At 32.4% G+C, this 19,188-nt stretch overlaps 1 protein-coding gene across 2 annotated transcripts in view; it reads left to right on the plus strand.

Moving 5' to 3' along the window:
* LOC136037334 (regulator of nonsense transcripts 3B-like) overlaps positions 1-16,766 on the plus strand; it is a 45,425-nt gene extending 28,659 nt beyond the window's left edge. For both annotated transcript variants that reach the window (XM_065720006.1, XM_065720005.1), the window contains exons 6-7: positions 12,878-13,343; positions 15,172-16,766. In XM_065720006.1, the coding sequence (XP_065576078.1) occupies positions 12,878-13,343; positions 15,172-15,405 (700 nt within the window). In that variant the 3' untranslated portion in view covers positions 15,406-16,766. The remainder of the gene's footprint in view (positions 1-12,877; positions 13,344-15,171) is intronic.
* Positions 16,767-19,188: the final 2,422 nt, after the last annotated feature.

Raw genomic sequence — 19,188 nt, forward strand, 5'->3', positions numbered from 1 at the left:
AAAATGAACAGCAAGAGGAAGAACAAAGAAAAAAGGAAACTGGAGATAACAAACAAACTAAACCGCAGGAAAACCAACCACATCAAAAGGAAGACCGAGAAAACAAGGAGGCTTTGATTGAAAATGAACAGCAAGAGGAAGAACAAAGAAAAAAGGAAATTGGAGCTAACAAACAAACTAAACTGCAGGAAAACCAACCACATCAAAAAGAAGACCAAGAAAAAAAGAAAGCCTTGATTGAAAGTGAACAGCAAGAGGAAGAAAGAAGAAAAAATGAAATTGGAGATGACAAACAAACTAAACTGCAGGAAAACCAACCACATCAAAAGGAAGACCAAGAAAAAAAGGAGGCTTTGATTGAAAATGAACATCAAGAGGAAGAACAAAGAAAAAAGGAAATTGGAGATAACAAACAAACTAAACTGCAGGAAAACCAACCACATCAAAAGGAAGACCAAGAGAAAAAGGAAGGTTTGATGGAAAGTGAACAGCAAGAGGAAGAGCAAAGAAAAAAGGAAATTGAAGATAACAAACAAACTAAACTGCAGGAAAACCAACCACATCAAAAGGAAGACCAAGAAAAAAAGGAGGCTTTGATTGAAAGTGAACAGCAAGAGGGAGAACAAAGAAAAAAGGAAATTGGAAATAACAAACCAACTAAATTGCAGGGAAACCAACCACATCAAAAGGAAGACGAAGAAAAAAAGGAAGCTTTGATTGAAAGTGAACAACAAGAGGAAGAACAAGAAACAAAGGAAGTTTTGGTTGAAAGTGGGCAGCAGGAGGAAGAACAAAGAAAAAAGGAAATTGGAAATAACAAACAAACTAAACCGCTGGAAAAGCAACCACATCCAAAGCAAGACCAAGAAAAAAAGGAGGCTTTGATTGAAAGTGAGCAGCAAGAGGAAGAACAAAGAAAAAAGGAAATTGGAGATAACAAACAAACTAAAATGCAGGAAAACCAACCACATCAAAAGGAAGACCAAGAAAAAAAGGAGGCTTTGATTGAAAGTGAACAGCAAGAGGAAGAACAGAGAAAAAAGGAAATTGGAGATAACGAACAAAGTAAACCGCAGGAAAACCAACCACATCAAAAGGAAGACCCTGAAAAAAAGGACGCTCTGATTGAAAGTGTACAGCGAGAGGAAGAACAGAAAGAAAAGGAAATTGGAGATAACAAACAAACTAAACTGCAGAAAAACCAACCACATCAAAAGGAAGACCAAGAGAAAAAGGAGGCTTCGACTGGAAGTGAACAGCAAAAGAAAGAAAAAAGAAAAAAGAGAATTGGAGCTAATAAACAAACTGAAACACAGGAATACAAACGACATCAAAAGGGAAACAAAGAAACAAAGGAGTCTTTGATTGAAAGTGAACAGCGAAAGGAAGAACTAAGAAAAAAGGAAATTGGAGACAATATACAAAGTAAAACGCAGGAAAACCAGCCAAAAGGAAACGAAAAAACACTTGAAGAGCATGGACAACGAGGTGGCTCCTGCTTTCCCTTCTCGAAATTAATTTTGATTTTACCATTTGTTCTGTTTGCTCTTTATTTATCAAACCGTAGAAATAAGTGAACCTAAGAAGGTACACCGTTTTTTGACATTAAAAACAAAAAACAAGTTGATGAATCTCATGGGAAATTTTTCATTGGTAACTATTTTCCGAAAAATCGTCCGTGCAATTCGGGCTAACATTAGCTTAATCATGGCTTCCATGAACTTTAGTTGACACAGTTCGGTGCCCTCTATTGAAGAAAAATCAATATTGTGTCTATAGTTGATTTCTTTTAATAACTTGTCAAAAAACATGTAAGGAGCGATATTAAAGCTTAAAACCAACAGAAATCACGGTCCATATGAGGTAAACTCCTCACTTTTGTGCCCATGTTTACACTAAAGTTTGCCTTTTTGACTCAGTTCTTTGAAGAGCTACTACTCAAAAGGCCGTTGATATGAATGATAAATATTTTAAAACCACTATAAAACTTTTCGTAGCTTAGAGACTGCCCCTCTGAACCCCCACTCATTCTGCTAAAGTTTTATAGTGTTTCATGGCTAAGTATGGTTCAGCTTGGGTAGTAGTTTTTAAAGAATCGAGACAAAAAATCAAGCTTAAGCGCAAAGAGCGGGGTTCAGAAGGGGGCAGCCATTAAACCACAAAAAATTTTATAGTGGTTTCTGAGCTCTGTGTTCTTTATTTAACAATAAATTTTATAAACAAAAAACTACGGCAAGACAATCTCCCCCATAAGGCTCCGTGGCCGTGAAAGAACAGGGAAAAAATAACAACACAAAAAAAATATCAACGAAATCCATAAAAAATCGAGTCGCCCACCTCTATAATCCCCAAAAATGACAAGCTAGGCAGGGGGTAGCACATGATTTCACCAACACAATTAAATATCCAGCTCAATCCAGAGACATCAACTCCAAGGGAAACTGGAAAAAAATTATTTACTAGCTCGAAATTTTGTAACATAATTTTTGGACATGCCAAACGAGTGGCAGCTTCGTGCTAACTCTGGAAGTGTGCTGCTGATCCTGTTGCTGATCCTGCTATCAGAGGGTTGAAGTCAGACCTTACTGATGGAGTGTGAAGAATCTGCAAATTGTTGGAAGTGCGGGGATGATAAGTCGATTGATCAGAAACAAAACATATATTATTACATAGGGCAGCAGGAAGATGGCCGTGCAACTATAAAAAAAAGAAAGAAGAACAAGAAAGAAAATAGAGATTTCAAATCAAGCAAGGGTTTAAGTGGAGATCGGTTAGTTTCCTGAGTAAGAGTCCTTGCTTTATCATAAAGTTTTGAAAGTGACTTCAAAGACGAGGGAAAAGTTGACATCCAGATAACAGAACAATATGAAACATAAGACTGAACTAGGCGGCTGAACGAGATTCTAAGAATCTTGTGATTCCAAGATTTAAAAATACTAATTATTTCCTATCGACGACTCCTATGTTTGAGCAGTAGCTCGTTAAGAATTGAGAATAAAAGTCAAAATTCAGCGTAAAGAGCTGAAAGGAGCAGAGCTGAGGGGGTTCAGAAAGGAGTAGCCCCTTTATAAGGATTAGTTTCTTTTTGTTTTAAACTTTAATGTCGCTGATTGTTATTTCTTCAACGCCCCCTAGACATCTCCTGAAAGTTTCAACCCAATAATATTACCTATTTCTGAGATAGTAGGCCTTTCTTGGTCTGCTAGGATCTGGAAAGCATCAAAATAATGCTATTTTTCCAAAACTAAAATCAAAAGGTAAGTACTGTCAGGGTTATCAAGCCTGCTTTTCATTGTGTAAATGTGTTTTTTTTTCAAATTTTGAATATATCAGAAGCAACACTCTAGCGTTACCTGTGTAGCTTACGTGTAGCTTATTTGTAGCTTACGTGTAGTTAAAATGTGCACTCTAGCGTTAAGATGTGTAAGATGTATAGTTAAGAGCCATAAGCCTATATTCTTACTTTATTATTTTTATCACACAAAGTAAACATTTTAGCTGGGGGGAGGGCAAACGGGAGTCTGCGGGTAGTTGCCCCATTTCGTCCGATAGTAAATTACGCCCCTGGTCATAAGGCTGATTAATGTTCACGAATAGTAGCAGTGCTACTGCGCCCCTCCCAAAACTAAAAAACTCTCTAAATTCTTTGTAGTATTTGTGTTTTATTGAGAACAAAGCGTGTCTTGAACCGTGTGGTTTTTATTTTTTGAACAGTGGTGTAATTTTGTCGAGATCCTGGGGCGGGGGGGGGGGGCAAAGCTAGAGCAAATTTTCCAAAACTCAAGTGAAAATGACAATAAAAACTAAAAAAAAGCCATTTGGTACCATAAAGGTATGATGCTTGACAAGATTATGGACGAAACTAAATTTCAGTCGGGGGGCAAATTGAGGTCCGGGGGGACAAATCAAGGTCTGGGAGGGGCAGTTGCCCCCCTACCCCATAACAAATTATGCCCCTGTTTTCGAAGCATTATTAAAATGAAAAAATAATATCGATTATCACGGTAACTGGAAAGATCTAGCAAAAGTAGATAGCTTGTTCAATACACAATGATAATTATTCATTGAAGTCTAAGTAGTTTTTAACATTTTTTGAGAAAATCACTGTTTATTGGCAGTTCTATGTGTATTTTCAATAATATTTTTGAATATTAGTTGACGGTGAAGATATTAGATTCAGCTACATACGAATAGTTCTATCATAAAACGAAGAGAAAAATAAATCTGAGCTAAAATAAAACCATAAAAATCTAAAAGGAATAATTAAGTCAAATCTACAAAGAACATTTACAAATATTAAATCTACAATCAACAATCTACAATTTAAAAAGATCAAATTTACAAAGAGCATTTATGAAGATTAAATCTACAATCTAAAAAGATCAAATTTACAAAGATTAAATCTGAGCTAAAATGAAACCATAAAAATCTAAAATGAATCATTAATTTAAATTTACAAAGAACATTTACAACGTTTAAATCTTCAATCAACAGTCTACATCTACAATCTAAAATGATCATATTAACAAAGATTAAATCTAAGCTAAAATGAAACCATAAAAATCTAAAATGAATCATTAAGTCAAATTTACAAAGATCATTTACAAAGTTTAAATCTACAATCAACAGTCTACATCTACAATCTAAAAAGATCATATTAACAAAGATTAAATCTGATATAAAATGAAACCATAAAAATCTAAAATGAATCATTAAGTCAAATTTACAAAGAACATTTACAAAGATTAAATCTACAATCAACAGTCTACATCTACAATCTAAAAAGATCAAATTAACAAAGATTAAATCTGAGCTAAAATGAAACCATAAAAATCTAAAATGAATCAATAAGTCAAATTTACAAAGAACATTTACAAAATTTAAATCTACAATCAACAGTCTACATCTACAATCTAAAAAGATCAAATTTACAAAGATTAAATGTGAGCTAAAATGAAACCATAAAAATCTAAAATGAATCATTAAGTCAAATTTACAAAGAACATTTACAAAGTTTAAATCTACAATCAACAGTCTACATCTACAATCTAAAAAGATCATATTAACAAAGATTAAATCTGATCTAACATGAAACCATAAAAATCTAAAATGAATCATTAAGTCAAATTTACAAAGAACATTTACAAAGATTAAATCTACAATCAACAGTCTACATCTACAATCTAAAAAGATCAAATTAACAAAGATTAAATCTGAGCTAAAATGAAACCATAAAAATCTAAAATGAATCAATAAGTCAAATTTACAAAGAACATTTACAAAATTTAAATCTACAATCAACAGTCTATATCTACAATCTAAAAAGATCAAATTTACAAAGATTAAATGTGAGCTAAAATGAAACCATAAAAATCTAAAATGAATCATTAAGTCAAATTTACAAAGATTAAATCTGAGCTAAAATGAAACCATAAAAATCTAAAATGAATCATTAAGTCAAATTTACAAAGAACATTTACAAAGATTAAATCTACAATCACCAATCTACATGTACTATCTTAAAAGATCAAATTTACAAAGATGAAATCCGAGCTAAAATGAAACCATAAAAATCTAAAAGGAATCATTAAGTCAAATTTACAAAGATTAAATCTACAATCAACAATCTAAATGTACAATCTAAAAAGATCAAATTAACAAGATTAAATCTAAGCTAAAATGAAACAATAAAAATCTAAAATGAATCATTAAGTCAAATTTACAAAGAACATTTACAAAGATTAAATCTACATTCTAAAAAGATCAAATTTACAAAGATTAAATCTGAGCTAAAATGAAACCATAAAAATCTAAAATGAATCATTAAGTCAAATTTGCAAAGAACATTTACAAAGAATAAATCTACAATCAACAATCTACAATTTAAAAAGATCAAATTTACAAAGATTAAATCTGAGCTAAAATGAAACCATAAAAATCTAAAATGAATCAGTAAGTCAAATTTACAAAGAACATTTACAAAGTTTAAATCTACAATTTACAAAATTTACAAAGAACATTTACAAAGATTAAATCTACAATCTAAAAAGATCAAATTTACAAAGATTAAATCTGAGCTAAAATCAAACCATAAAAATCTAAAATGAATGATTAAGTCAAATTTACAAAGAACAGTTACAATGTTTAAATCTACAATCTACAGTCTACATCTACAATCTAAAAAGATCAAATTAACAAAGATTAAATCTAAGCTAAAACGAAACAATAAAAATCTAAAGTGAATCATTAACTCAAATTTACAAAGAACATTTACAAGAATTAAATCTACAATCAACAATCTACAATCTAAAAAGATCGAATTTACAAAGATTAAATCTGAGCTAAAATGAAATCATAAAAATCTAAAATGAATCATTAAGTCAAATTTACAAAGAACATTTAGAAAGATTAAATCTACAATCAACAATCTACAATCTAAAAAGGTCAAATTTACAAAGATTAAATCTGAGCTAAAATGAAACCATAAAAATTTAAAATGAATCATTAAGTCAAATTTACAAAGAACATTTACAAAGATTAAATCTACAATCAACAATCTACATGTACAATCTAAAAAGACCAAATTTATAAAGATTAAATCTGAGCTAAATGAAACCATAAAAATCTAAAATGAATTATTAAGTCAAATTTACAAAGAACATTTACAAAGTTTAAATCTACAATCAACAGTCTACATCTACGATCTAAAAAGATCAAATTAACAAAGATTAAGTCTGAGCCAAAACGAAACCATAAAAATCTAAAATAAATCATTAAGTCAAATTTACAAAGAACATTTACAACGTTTAAATCTACAATCAACAGTCTACATCTACAATCTAAAAAGATCAAATTAACAAGATTAAATCTAAGCTAAAATGAAACAATAAAAATCTAAAATAAATCATTAAGTCAAATTTACAAAGAACATTTATAAAGATTAAATCTGCAATCTAAAAAGGTCAAATTTACAAAGATTAAATCTGAGCTAAAATGAAACCATAAAAATCTAAAATGAATCAGTAAGTCAAATTTACAAAGAACATCTACAAAGACTAAATCTACAATCACCAATCTACATGTACTATCTTAAAAGATCAAATTTACAGAGATTAAATCTGAGCTAAAATGAAACCATCAAAATCTAAAATGAATCAATAAGTCAAATTTACAAAGAACATTTACCGTACAAGCAGAAGTAGTGTTACAGGGTCCCTTGAACCGTCTAGACGCCGGTCTATCATTTGTGTTTTACTGAAAATAATTGGGATTTCGAGTTATGTATTTTAATTTTAATTACATCAAACAACAAAACAAGAACTAATGTCAGAAGACTAATCAGTATCTCAAAATCATATATAAAAGACTGGGCCATATTCAACATTCGTCTTTTAACCGGAAACGTGTCCTACTTGTTTGGATACTACACACTTTTATAGTTTTGTATATATTTGGTCTTCAAGGGTAAATACATAAAGATGCAATACGAAAGGGTAAATACGTGGTCTGTCCAAACCCTTCGCCCTTTTGGGGTCCATTAGTCGAAAATTTCTTTTGATTTTCGGGTCCTTGCTGGATAACATAAAGAGCTTTATTATTCAAACAAACTTATACTATCAGCTGCAGGGGCTAGCAAAAGGGTCAAAGTATTTTAAGAATTTGGTACATTCTTCTAGAGCTTCATCATTGGTAGAAACACTAGAATCGTTTTGGGTTGATCCCTGTTTGATGACCCTGTCATAAAACTGTGCATTCTCTAGACTCTGTTCATTAATTGTTTTTCCTAAACTTTCAGTTACTCTAGTTTAGAGTTCCTTCTTTGCTATTAGAAATTAAATCAGGTAGCTGGCTCTTCATCATAAGAATTACACAGAAATCACGCCGTTCTTCTTTTTTAATTAATTACAAAGACAATTTTCCGAAAAGGAAGTTTTTCAATGAAAAGTAAAGAGTCATATTAAACCTAAGACTAGCAGAAATAAAGTCCTATAATAATTTAAATTTAAAACGGCCAGAAATTATTATCAAAGAATAAATGCAACCCAAAACAATCAGAAACTAAAACAAATAATTATGTCAAACACAAACATGCCATATACTGATATATCAAACAGTTCATAGTAACGAACTGTAAGTAAGGGGCGACCCGGCTCAATAGTAACCAAAACTCTAAGTGACGGAATGTTGATACAAATAGATATACAAAAAGAATTGGATTATTATGCTGATTCTAAATATATAAGTTTCATTAAGTTTAGTTTTTTTATCAAAAGCTAAAGGCTGAGAAAATTTGTCTGATTTTCGAAAAAGGGGAAAGACCCCTTAAAAGTCATAGAATTTTAAAGACAGTCACACCATTAGATTCAGCGTATCAAATAACCCTACTGTAGAGGTTTCAAGCTCCTATCTGCAAAAATGTGAAATTTTGTAGTTTTTGCCAGAAGGAAGATCACGGATGCGTGACTATTTTTATTTTTTCTTAGTATTATTTTTGCCATGGGGTGATCGTATCGATCCTGTGGGCCTAGAACGTCGGGAGAGGGCTCTGTCTAACGGAAATGAAAATATCTAGTGCCCTCTTTTAAGCGAACAAAAAAATGGAGGGCAACTAGGCCCCCTCCCACGCAACTTTTTTCTCAAAATAAAATGATCGAAATTTTGAGATAGCTATTTTATACAGCATAGTTGAGAGGCCTAGCACCTACGTCTTTGGTGATAAAATAACCTCCACAGCCCCTTGGGGCTTTTTTATTGTTTACGTATAGTATTTGTTATATATATACTAGCTGTTGGGGTGGCGCTTCGCGCCACCCCAACACCTAGTTGGTGGGGGCGCTTCGCGCCCCCCCCAAGCCCCCCCGCGCGCGTAAGTCGTTACGCGCCATAATAGTTACGCGCCATTGTAGTTGTGTCCCTATGTCCCACCTGTGAATATAGATATATATATATATATATGGTTTTAACTACGTAAAACTTGCGAATATACAACATTCTTTGCTGTCCCATTGTCTTTGCATATAAATAGATTGTCAGGTTATCCCCCTGTTTCCCCCGGTGTCCCCGTTGTAGTTGTGTCCCTGTGTCCCGGTCGTCATTTATATTCCCTGTGTCCCGGGTCCCGGTCATCATTTGTATCCCGGTGTCCCGGTCTGTATATACATTCGTTTTTTAGTTTTGTTTTTCTCCTTTATTTTTTTCCTTTTTTTTCTTTTTTAGCTTATTTAGATTTTTAGATTTTTTAGTTTTTTTTATTAGTTTTTAGTTTTTATTTCTTTTTAGTTTTTTTGTCCCGGTCGTCATTTATATCCCCCTGTTTCCCCCGGTGTCCCCGTTGTAGTTGTGTCCCTGTGTCCCGGTCGTTATTTATATTCCCTGTGTCCCGGTCGTCATTTGTATCCCGGTGTACCGGTCTGTATATACATTCGTTTTTTAGTTTTGTTTTTCTCCTTTATTTTTTTCCTTTTTTTTTCTTTTTTAGTTTATTTAGATTTTTAGATTTTTTAGTTTTTTTATTAGTTTTTAGTTTTTTTTTCTTTTTAGTTTTTTTGTAGTTTTTACCTTCTTTTTAGTTTTGTTAATTTTTTTTTTTACTTGTGTCCTGGTCGTCATTTATACTCCCTGTGTCCCGGTGCTTTGTTGATTGCTAATCGAACATTCCTTTTGTCCTGGTCGCTTTCTCTTTGAGTGTCGTCATTTATTTTTTTCTTTTTTAGTTCTTTTAGTTTTTACCTTTTTTAGTTTTTTTTTAGTTTTTAGTTTTTTTAGTTTTTTACCTTTTTTTAGTTTTTTTAGTTTTTTAGCTTTTTTATTTTTTTTATTAGTTTTTAGTTTTTTTGTAGTTTTTGCCTTTTTTTTTAGTTTTTTGTCCTGGTCGCTTTCTCTTTGAGTGTCGTCATTTATTAGTTTTTTCCTTTTTTTTTTTAGTTTTTTATTGGTTTTTACCTTTATTTTAGCTTATTTTTCAGTTTTTTCCTTTTTTTTAGTTTTTTTTTATTTTTATTTTTTTTAGTTTTTTACCTTTTTTTAGTTTTTTTAGTTTTTTTAGTTTTTTAGCTTTTTTACTTTTTTTATTAGTTTTTAGTTTTTTTTGTAGTTTTTGCCTTTTTTTAGTTTTTTCAGTTTTTTTTTTAGTTTTTTATTGGTTTTTACCTTTATAGTTTTTTTAGTTTTTTAGCTTTTTTATTTTTTTTATTAGTTTTTAGTTTTTTTTGTAGTTTTTGCCTTTTTTTAGTTTTTTCAGTTTTGACGTCACCTAATCCAGTTTTTTCAGGTGACGTCACCTGACACATCCATCCACACATCCATCCACACATCCACAGACAGACAACTTATTTTTATATATATAGATATATATATATATATATATATATATATATATATATATGTATATATGTATATATATATATATATATATATATGTATATATATATATATATATATATATGTATATATATATATATATATATATATATATATATATATATATATATATATATATATATATTATTGTTTATTATACGTTATTGTTTTGCCTTTTGCACAAAAAGCAAAACAATAATGTGGAGTACAAAAATTGAGGAGAAAAGAAAACAAAAAGCAACCCAAAATAACTTCAAGTATTATAAGCAAGAGAATTATTTAACCAATTTTAGGGATGAAAAAATAAAAATAGTGTCATAAACAGAAACAAAATTCAAGATTCTCACACGTAAAGCACCAGTAAGACCATTTATTTGAGCCGTCCTGGCCGAGTGGATTGGTGTGCTGGATTCAGGATCCTTTGTCTGAGAGGGCGAGGGTTTGAATCTAAATCTGACCAATTATTTAGTTTGGGGCCTGGTTCAGCGCTGTGTCTCTGTAAGCTCAGCCAGAGTCGACCCAGCTCTAATTGGGTACCTGGAGATATTTGTTGAAGGTTTGGCGAAGGAGCCAATATTCGAAAGTAAATGTTTTGTTTCGCTTATATTTGTATAATTTAATGAGCTTATTTTGCGCTTCATCTTAGTATCTACACAAAGTTTGATTCCCCATATCAACAGCCAAAAATCCTCTCACCAAATCCTGTCAATATTGACACAAAACTTGACGAGATCGCTTGCATTCTCTATAGGGTCGAAAATCAACGGCCATATAGAAGCAAGGAGCCTCTATATGAAATGAATGAGTAGACTTATGAAAAACAATCAGACTATGGGAAAATGACAAAAGAGGCGCCTTAAATTTGTCACTGAGAAAAAAGCAATCAACGCCATCTCTCCTTTTTTTTACCTTTGGTTTACACTAAACCGTAAATAAGAGAAGTACTTTTGCCAAATAAGGAAACTTATATATGTCTTGCAATTTTAATAGGCCTACTCCAGAAGCGATTTGGCGTACCAGTATGCTGCACTGTTTGTATTTTTCTATCAAGAATTTGGAAATTACTGTTATCCAGCTTTCAGTTCTCATAAATGTGAAGCTCACGTTTTCGCGAAAATTGATTTTTATTGGTGGACTAATCATTGCAAAATTATGTAGATTTATTTACGTTAATACATTTTTCTGGATACCTTTAAACCTAATAAATTTTAAGGTCATCACAAAATTAAATTCTTTTTTTACAATAAAGCACTGCCAAAAATGTCTGTTGGGTCAATTTTCAGTTAAGTAGTAACTTGAAACTTGTCACATCGTCTGTTATATAAACATTGGGGGATCCTGTTGAAGGAATCTTAATATCCTGGGGGCCTAAAAAATTCTTTTCAGCGCAATGATGGTAAAGGAATACCAAGAACGAGTGTTCAGGCTCGTGTGAATGAACTTTCTAATATTTGTTAGCAAAATTTGTCGACCCACTTTTTTTCCAGGGAAATACATTTTCCATTATACTCTAGGAAATTAGATTCTACTGAGAGTTTGCAAAGGTGAAAATAGAACAATTTAATATAAAGTTATAGCTAAAGCGTTTGACTTTAAATAATAGTCATGAAATTCATTATTTTAGATTCAGTCGTAATCTAAAATTAAAAAAAAAATTCTCAAAAATATACCAGTCCCAAAAATTCTACTATACTCTTTTATAACTATGATATACTTAAACTCTTTTAATTAATTTAATCATCACAAAAATTCATCACAAACATCAAAAACAAGAAGAACAATGGGGAATTCTTTTCGTAAGACTTTTGTATTTTCGTAAATTTATGTATGTCTTGCAATTTTAATACTCCGGAAGCGTTTTGGCGTATCGGTATGCTACACCGTCTAAGTTTTAAGTTTGTTTGTTTTGTTGTTTTTTTTTCACTGAGAACAGCAAAAACTTTTGGATCTTATTTTATTATTTCTGTACTTGTTGTGATCTACGGTTTAATGTAAAGCAAAAGTAATAAAAAAAAAAACGATTTTGTGATTTTCCTGGATAATTTGAAATGACCATGAATTTTTTTTCTCAGTGAATAATTTAATTAATTAAATAATAATTAATTAATAATTTAATAATTTATTAAATAATTATTAATATAATGATAATATAATAATTAATAATTATTAATAATTATAATATTAATAATTATTAATATTATAATTAAATAATAATTATTAATATTATAATTAAATAATATTTATTTAATAATTAATTAATAATTAAATAATTTAAATAAGTAAATAATTTAATTTAACTTCTCTTAATTTAACAACTCTTCTTGCATCATTTTTATCAGAGATCATGTTTAATATTTCTTGAGAGGAAGGTTAAACTGATTAGTATATTGATATATTCGCCATGTCAAAACGCTTCTGAAGTGACTAAGTCGGCTTTATACTGGCTTTTTTCATTTTGGACTCGTTCCTCTTAGTTTTTGGTCGATGCGGCTTTTAAATGTTGACTACCTTTTTTTAGAATCCCTAAAAAAGAAGAGGAGAAATCTAAGTCTTTCCGCTCAGAAAGTAAAATTGAAAAGCCATCGCGGGATAAGAAGCCTGAAAGAAAGCTAAGTAAAGGTCAAAAAGAAGTTGGTGAAACAGACCTTGAAACTACAGATAGAAAGTCAGTCGTACGTCCTGAAAAATGGCCAGAGAAGAAGATCAAAGACGAAACGGAATTGAAGATGAAGGCTGAAAAACAAAAGCGAGAGGCAAAAGAATTCCTCGATAAAGAAAAGAAAGAGATAAAAGCAAAAGCAAGTGAAGTCAGTCAGCCAACTAGCATTAAAGTCGGAGACAAAAGAGAAGTGGAAACCGAAGATGTTAGAAAAGTAACTGAGGCGCTTTTAGAAATGAAATCTGAAGAAAGAGAAGGACTTGTAACAGAAATTGCTGAGAAGGAGAAAAGAGATGCTAAAACGGAAAGAAGGGTTAGAAACAAGGTAAGCAGACGTATTCTACCCTACTGGCGTAGAAAATAGCCAGGGTAAAATCTTGGGGGATATAACCGAGCCAAAAATCTAGTTTTAATGTTATGTTTATTTGACTATTTGGTTAAGCTGTTTTTTAACAAGAAAACAATTTTAATTTTTACATAATATGATGAACTTCCTGCGAATTTTAACAGTGAGAATGATGCTCGAAACTTCCACAAATTAATAGATTATGCCAAATTCTAAAGTAACTGCTCCTGTTCTAATGCAAACACTTTTCTATAGTGCAATCATAAACACAGCTCGATACATATAAAGCATATCAAGCGGTTCATTGTGGCTTCTAATGACGCAAGCTATCTCTCTTACGTAGATGATGATTATACGTAGATGATGTAGAAGATTAACGTAGATTTGCAGTCAGACAGTTGACGACGTCTCTACGTAAATGGCGTCTCTATGTAGAATCATCCACGTAGATGAGGTAGATGATCAACGTAGATTTGAAGTCAGTGCAGACCATTGATATCGTCTCTATGTTGAATCATCTACGTAAATAACGTAGATCACCAATGTAGATTTGCAGTCAGCGCAGACCGTAAGATGACGTCTCTACGTAGAATCATCTACGTAGAGACATCACCTACGGTCTGCATTAATCTTTTACATCCTCTACGTCATTTACGTGTAATTATCTAATCATCAACATAATTTACGTAGAGATGTCATCCAAGACGTAGATGATGACGTGACGTAGTAAGAGACGTAGATAATCAATGTAGATTTGCAGTCAGTGCAGACCGTAGGTGACGTCTCTACGTAGATGGCGTCTCTAGGTAGAATCATCTACGTAGATGACGTAGTGCAGGCTAGAGTAAGTTCAAGTTAAGTAAGTTTAATTCAGCTTTAATTAAAGATCAGACCAATGTTACTCACTTCTTAAAATAATCAAAAGGCCCATAGGGCTGAGAATATTTGTTTATAGCCAGTGCAGACTTTTTATGCAGTCAGTGCGTTTTTGGTGTTTAATATTTTCACTTATAAAAATTCCAATGCAAGTTTGATTTAGCTTAAATTAGAGATAAGACCAATGGTGCTCACTTTTTAAAGTAATGAAGAGGCCAATAGGGATTAGAATATTGGTTTGTAGCCAGTGCTGGCTACAAATTCCAATATAAGTTTATTTCAGCTTTAATTAAAGATCAGACCAATCTTGTTCACTTCTTCGAATAATAAAAAGGCCGATAGGAACTAGAATATTTGTTAGTAACCAGTGCAGACTTTTCGTTCAGTCATTGCGTTTTTGGTGTTTTTTGATAAAAAGGTTTTCTGGTAAGGGATTTTTTTACCCTAGGACATTACCGAGGAAGACGGATCGGCATTTTTGTAGTTCTTAGTTTAGAAGATGAGTAAATCAGAATTTTCTGCTTCAGGCAAAAAATGATGCTAATACATCTCTTATAAGTCCTGTTTGACATTTCAAGGCTTTTGCGATAATTGACTAAATTTTTTGCTAAGCTATCCTCAAAAGCAGAAACAGCAGGGCAATTTGTGTTCATTCGCACTTTGCTCATTTTTATTCATATTTGCTTATTCTCTTTGAGAACTACTCAGAATTTCTTTTGGTAATTAGCCTAAAAATGTTAAATGTCCCTTAAGAACTTTAGCCGTTACATCAATAACACCACAATAGCGTCAGTGATAATAGGGATAACGACCTCCGGTTCTAAGGGTTTCGACCGTAGGCTAGATTGCTACACCTATAGTCTAGCTCAAATATAACTCCAAATTAAATTTTCATATACGAAGATGTGTATTGAGATATTTTTACTCATAGGATCGTCCATCACTGGAAATATACAGGCCTGGAATGAGACGGAAAGGGGCTGAGCAGAAAGAAGATAGCCCTCGTGCAGAAGCTGAACCAGATCAGTCAAGAATTAGCCCGGTGTCCCAAGAGGATTTGAACTCGGAATTGGAAAGCAAGAGTAAAGATGGAAAACACAAATCTGATAAAGGAAAAGGTGAAGTCAGAACGAGAACTTTTCGACGTTCGAATCCACGGGATTAATCTCCTTTTTCTGCACAGGTTTCTGTACAGGATTAATTTCCTTTATATTTCTAATATCCTGTCAATGATACGCCGCAAATTTATACATGCTTAAGTAGAAAACTGAGGATGGATTAATTATCCAGCTGTGTATTTACGTTTTTGGAACTTGGGTTTGAACTTGGAATGGGAAAGCTAGAGTAAAGATGGAAAACACAAATCCGATAAAGGAAAAGGTGAAGTCAGAACGAGAGCTTTTCGCACACCAAACCACTAGATTAATTTCCTTTTTCTAAATAGGATTACATTCCTTTATTTTTCTAATATCCTGTCAATGATACGCCGCAAATTTATACATGCTTAAGTAGAAAACTGAGGATGGATTAATTATCCAGCTGTGTATTTACGTTTTTTGAACTTGGGTTTGAACTTGGAATGGGAAAGCTAGAGTAAAGATGGAAAACACAAATCCGATAAAGGAAAAGGTGAAGTCAGAACGAGAGCTTTTCGGACACCAAACCACTAGATTAATTTCCTTTTTCTACATAGGATTACATTCCTTTATTTTTCTAATATCCTGTCAATGATTACGCTGCAAATTCATACAGGTTGTCTCAAAAGTCTCTTTACTTAAGTAAACAGCTGTGGATGGATTAATTATCCAGTTGTGTATTTACGTTTTTTGTTACAATATTATTGCACCATCAATCCTTTTAGATTTGTTAATAGTAAAGACTTTATATTAATACCGCGCAAAATTTTGGTATGAATTACATTAAGAGACGTGCTTATACGTGTCTTTTGAGGTTCTTGGAACCATGAATTTTTGATGATATGGGACTAGCCAAGATCTAATTCTAAGTCAAATTTGGCAATATTAAAAAAAATGTGCTTATACATCTTTGTACTAAAAGTTTAATGGCACCATTAATTCTTGATGCTGTGTGGCTAGGTTAGGCTACTGTCGGTAAAATTAGATGATCAGACGCGCCCATGCGTGTTTATGTTGAAGGCACGATCAACTGTTGATGACATGCGGCTAGCTAAGATCATATTTTAGTTCCACAACGAACTCTGGTAAAGTTAAATGAACAAGCGTGCACATTCGTGTTTATATTGCAATATTGTTGGCACCATCAGTTGGAATGATAAAAAAATGATGAAACCCATACTAATTTTTATTGCAAGAACCTTGGCACCGTCAGTTCTTCATGATATTCAGCTAAAAGATCATATATTAATTCTATGTCAACTTTCGGTAACATTAGGTGAAACAAAAGTGCCCATTTGTTTATGTGTCGTGGAATTGTGAGTACAATTAATACTTGATGATATACAGCTAGAAAAGCCCATACGTAGGAGAAACTAGAAAATCAAACGCGCCCATGCGTGTTTATATTGAAAAATTGTTGGCACCATCAGTTCTCGATAATAATAATAATAATAATCTTTATTCTTTCCCTTTATCACAATGCAATAACATGGGTATCGTCAAACAAAACAAAAAGAGAAAAAGACGCAACATAAACAACACACATGATGAGCTATCACTTCGATTTGAGGATATTGTCGTTGTAGTGCATCACGTAGTATGGAACGAAGGAGTTTAAAAATCTTGTCATTGAGTGTGTAGGCAGGCATTCTAACAGTTTTTTTTCCATCTTTAAAAGTTGCCAGCCTCGTCTTGTTTGTTTGGGTCACTGAAGTAAACTGAGGAAGGATTTCTCGGTGCGTTGGGGACTTCAGGATGTCAGCTCCAAACTTCATCAGCGTTTCGTGCCTCCTTTCATCCAGGGTTGGGAGCCTGAGTTCGCTCAAGCTTTCTTCGTAGTTTTTGTAATTTGATCCAAGAATTATTTTGCAGGCTCTTGTCTGAATTGTTTCAAGCTGACTTATGTGTTTCTCTGTGAACGATGGGTGCCAGACAGGACAGCCGTACATGACTATGGGCATTACATAAGTTTTGTAGAACAAAAGAAGCATTTTATAGCACGAAATAAGTTTTGTAGCACGAAATGCATTGTCTTAGTATCACTCTAAATGTTGATAAAGTTACATTAGAAAACGTGTCATTACGTTTTTTATTACAAGAATCTTGGCACCATCTACTCTTGATTATAAGCGCCTTGCAAGATTGTTGGTAGGATTAGTACTTGATGATAAAGGGCTAATACAGGTAAATTACGTGATCAAACGTGCCCATGCTTGTTTATATTGAAAGATTGTTGGCATCATCAGTACTTGATATATACCTTATGTTGGTTTAACTCCAAATGAATTAATGAATGAATTTTGTTCGTAGCCCGCCTTAAAACAACAGAAGAATGGGCGGAGTAAATAAACAATGAAAGAAAAATAAACTAACAAGAAAATTAGTATTAATGTATATATAAAACACAAAAAATCAAATATTTAGTAATCGACACAGTAGATCAAATATGTACATACATATTTGAAATATGTACATACATATGTACAAATATAACAGGAAGATCACCCGCAGCTTTGAATCGAGCATGATCTTCAAGCTCGGGCAGCTGAGTTAAAATATTGCATAACTCATACTCATTCTCCAGGTATGTTTTCCTGGTATAAAGAGGGAGTCTGGGGTATATGTCGATGAAAATTACATCAAAAGACGTTGCTATACATGTTGTCTTTGCTAGATTGTAGGCAATATGAAATACTGGGGAATTATTGGGAAAAAAGGGAATTTTGATAATATAGTTCGGTAGATGGTAAAAGCTACATCACAGCTATCGAATAATAGTAAAATTGTCGTCTTACGTTACAACAATAAAACTGGTGCTCGGCAGAAAAACAACATTGCATAAATTTGCACAGGGAATATAAACCTTAATAGGATAGGGACTGAACCATCGCAAGCCTTACCACGCTACTGCTCGTGGCATTGGGATTAGATATAGTTAGAAGAGTTGAGAGAAGAATTATTATCAATTTTGAGAAGAAAAACTAGAACTTGCTCATAGTTTTCTTCTAAGGTGTTATGACTTCTGAGGCCCACCAAATCCTTATATTCAAAGCTTCTTTTTGTATGTTTAACACAAAAATCATTTTCTACATACTTAATGCAAGTACTGAAATGACTTACCAACAGGCATAACTTAAAGAGCTCGTTTAATAGAGTGGGATTTTTTTGGAAGGGGAACAAGACCATTTCTACATTTCGTAAAATACATGCAATCCGTCTTAACAATCCAAAGAAATTTCGGGAAAGTCTTAAAGACATTGAAATTGTGTGGAAGGATATGGGCAAGGAAATTAAGATCTACACACTCTGTTACATAAAGAAAGAAAACGGTCAAAAATGGAGTTTTTAAAGGCCAAATGAAAATACTGAAGAAAACAAAGAAAGCGAAAATTTCGAGAGAACAACCGATTCTCTTCTTCAGCGCGAAAAAAAAATGATCAAGGAAAAAGCAAAAACAAAAAACAAACGTGGAAAGTACAACAAAAGAGGCGGGTTGTTCTCCCGAAATATTCGCTTTCTGTGTTTGCCTCGATGTTTTCATTTGGCCTTTATAAAAACCATATTTGGTCGTTTTCTTTCTTTATGTTATGGCAGGCCAATGTGGTTTAAGAAATTATCTACACTCTCTATTCCCTTCACAAAAGTCTTCCATGAACAGCCGGCACTATTTACGTTTTTCCTCTTTTATTGAAATATTGTCTGGTAATTTTCCTTTCTTAAGGATTATTTTACCTTGATTTTCCTATACAATTTTTACAAGAAAAATTCTGTCTGTATTGATGCTTATATCTGTATGTCTTCTTATAACTGTT

Source organism: Artemia franciscana, chromosome 16, assembly GCF_032884065.1.
Source record: "Artemia franciscana chromosome 16, ASM3288406v1, whole genome shotgun sequence".
NCBI classification, from domain to species: domain Eukaryota; kingdom Metazoa; phylum Arthropoda; class Branchiopoda; order Anostraca; family Artemiidae; genus Artemia; species Artemia franciscana.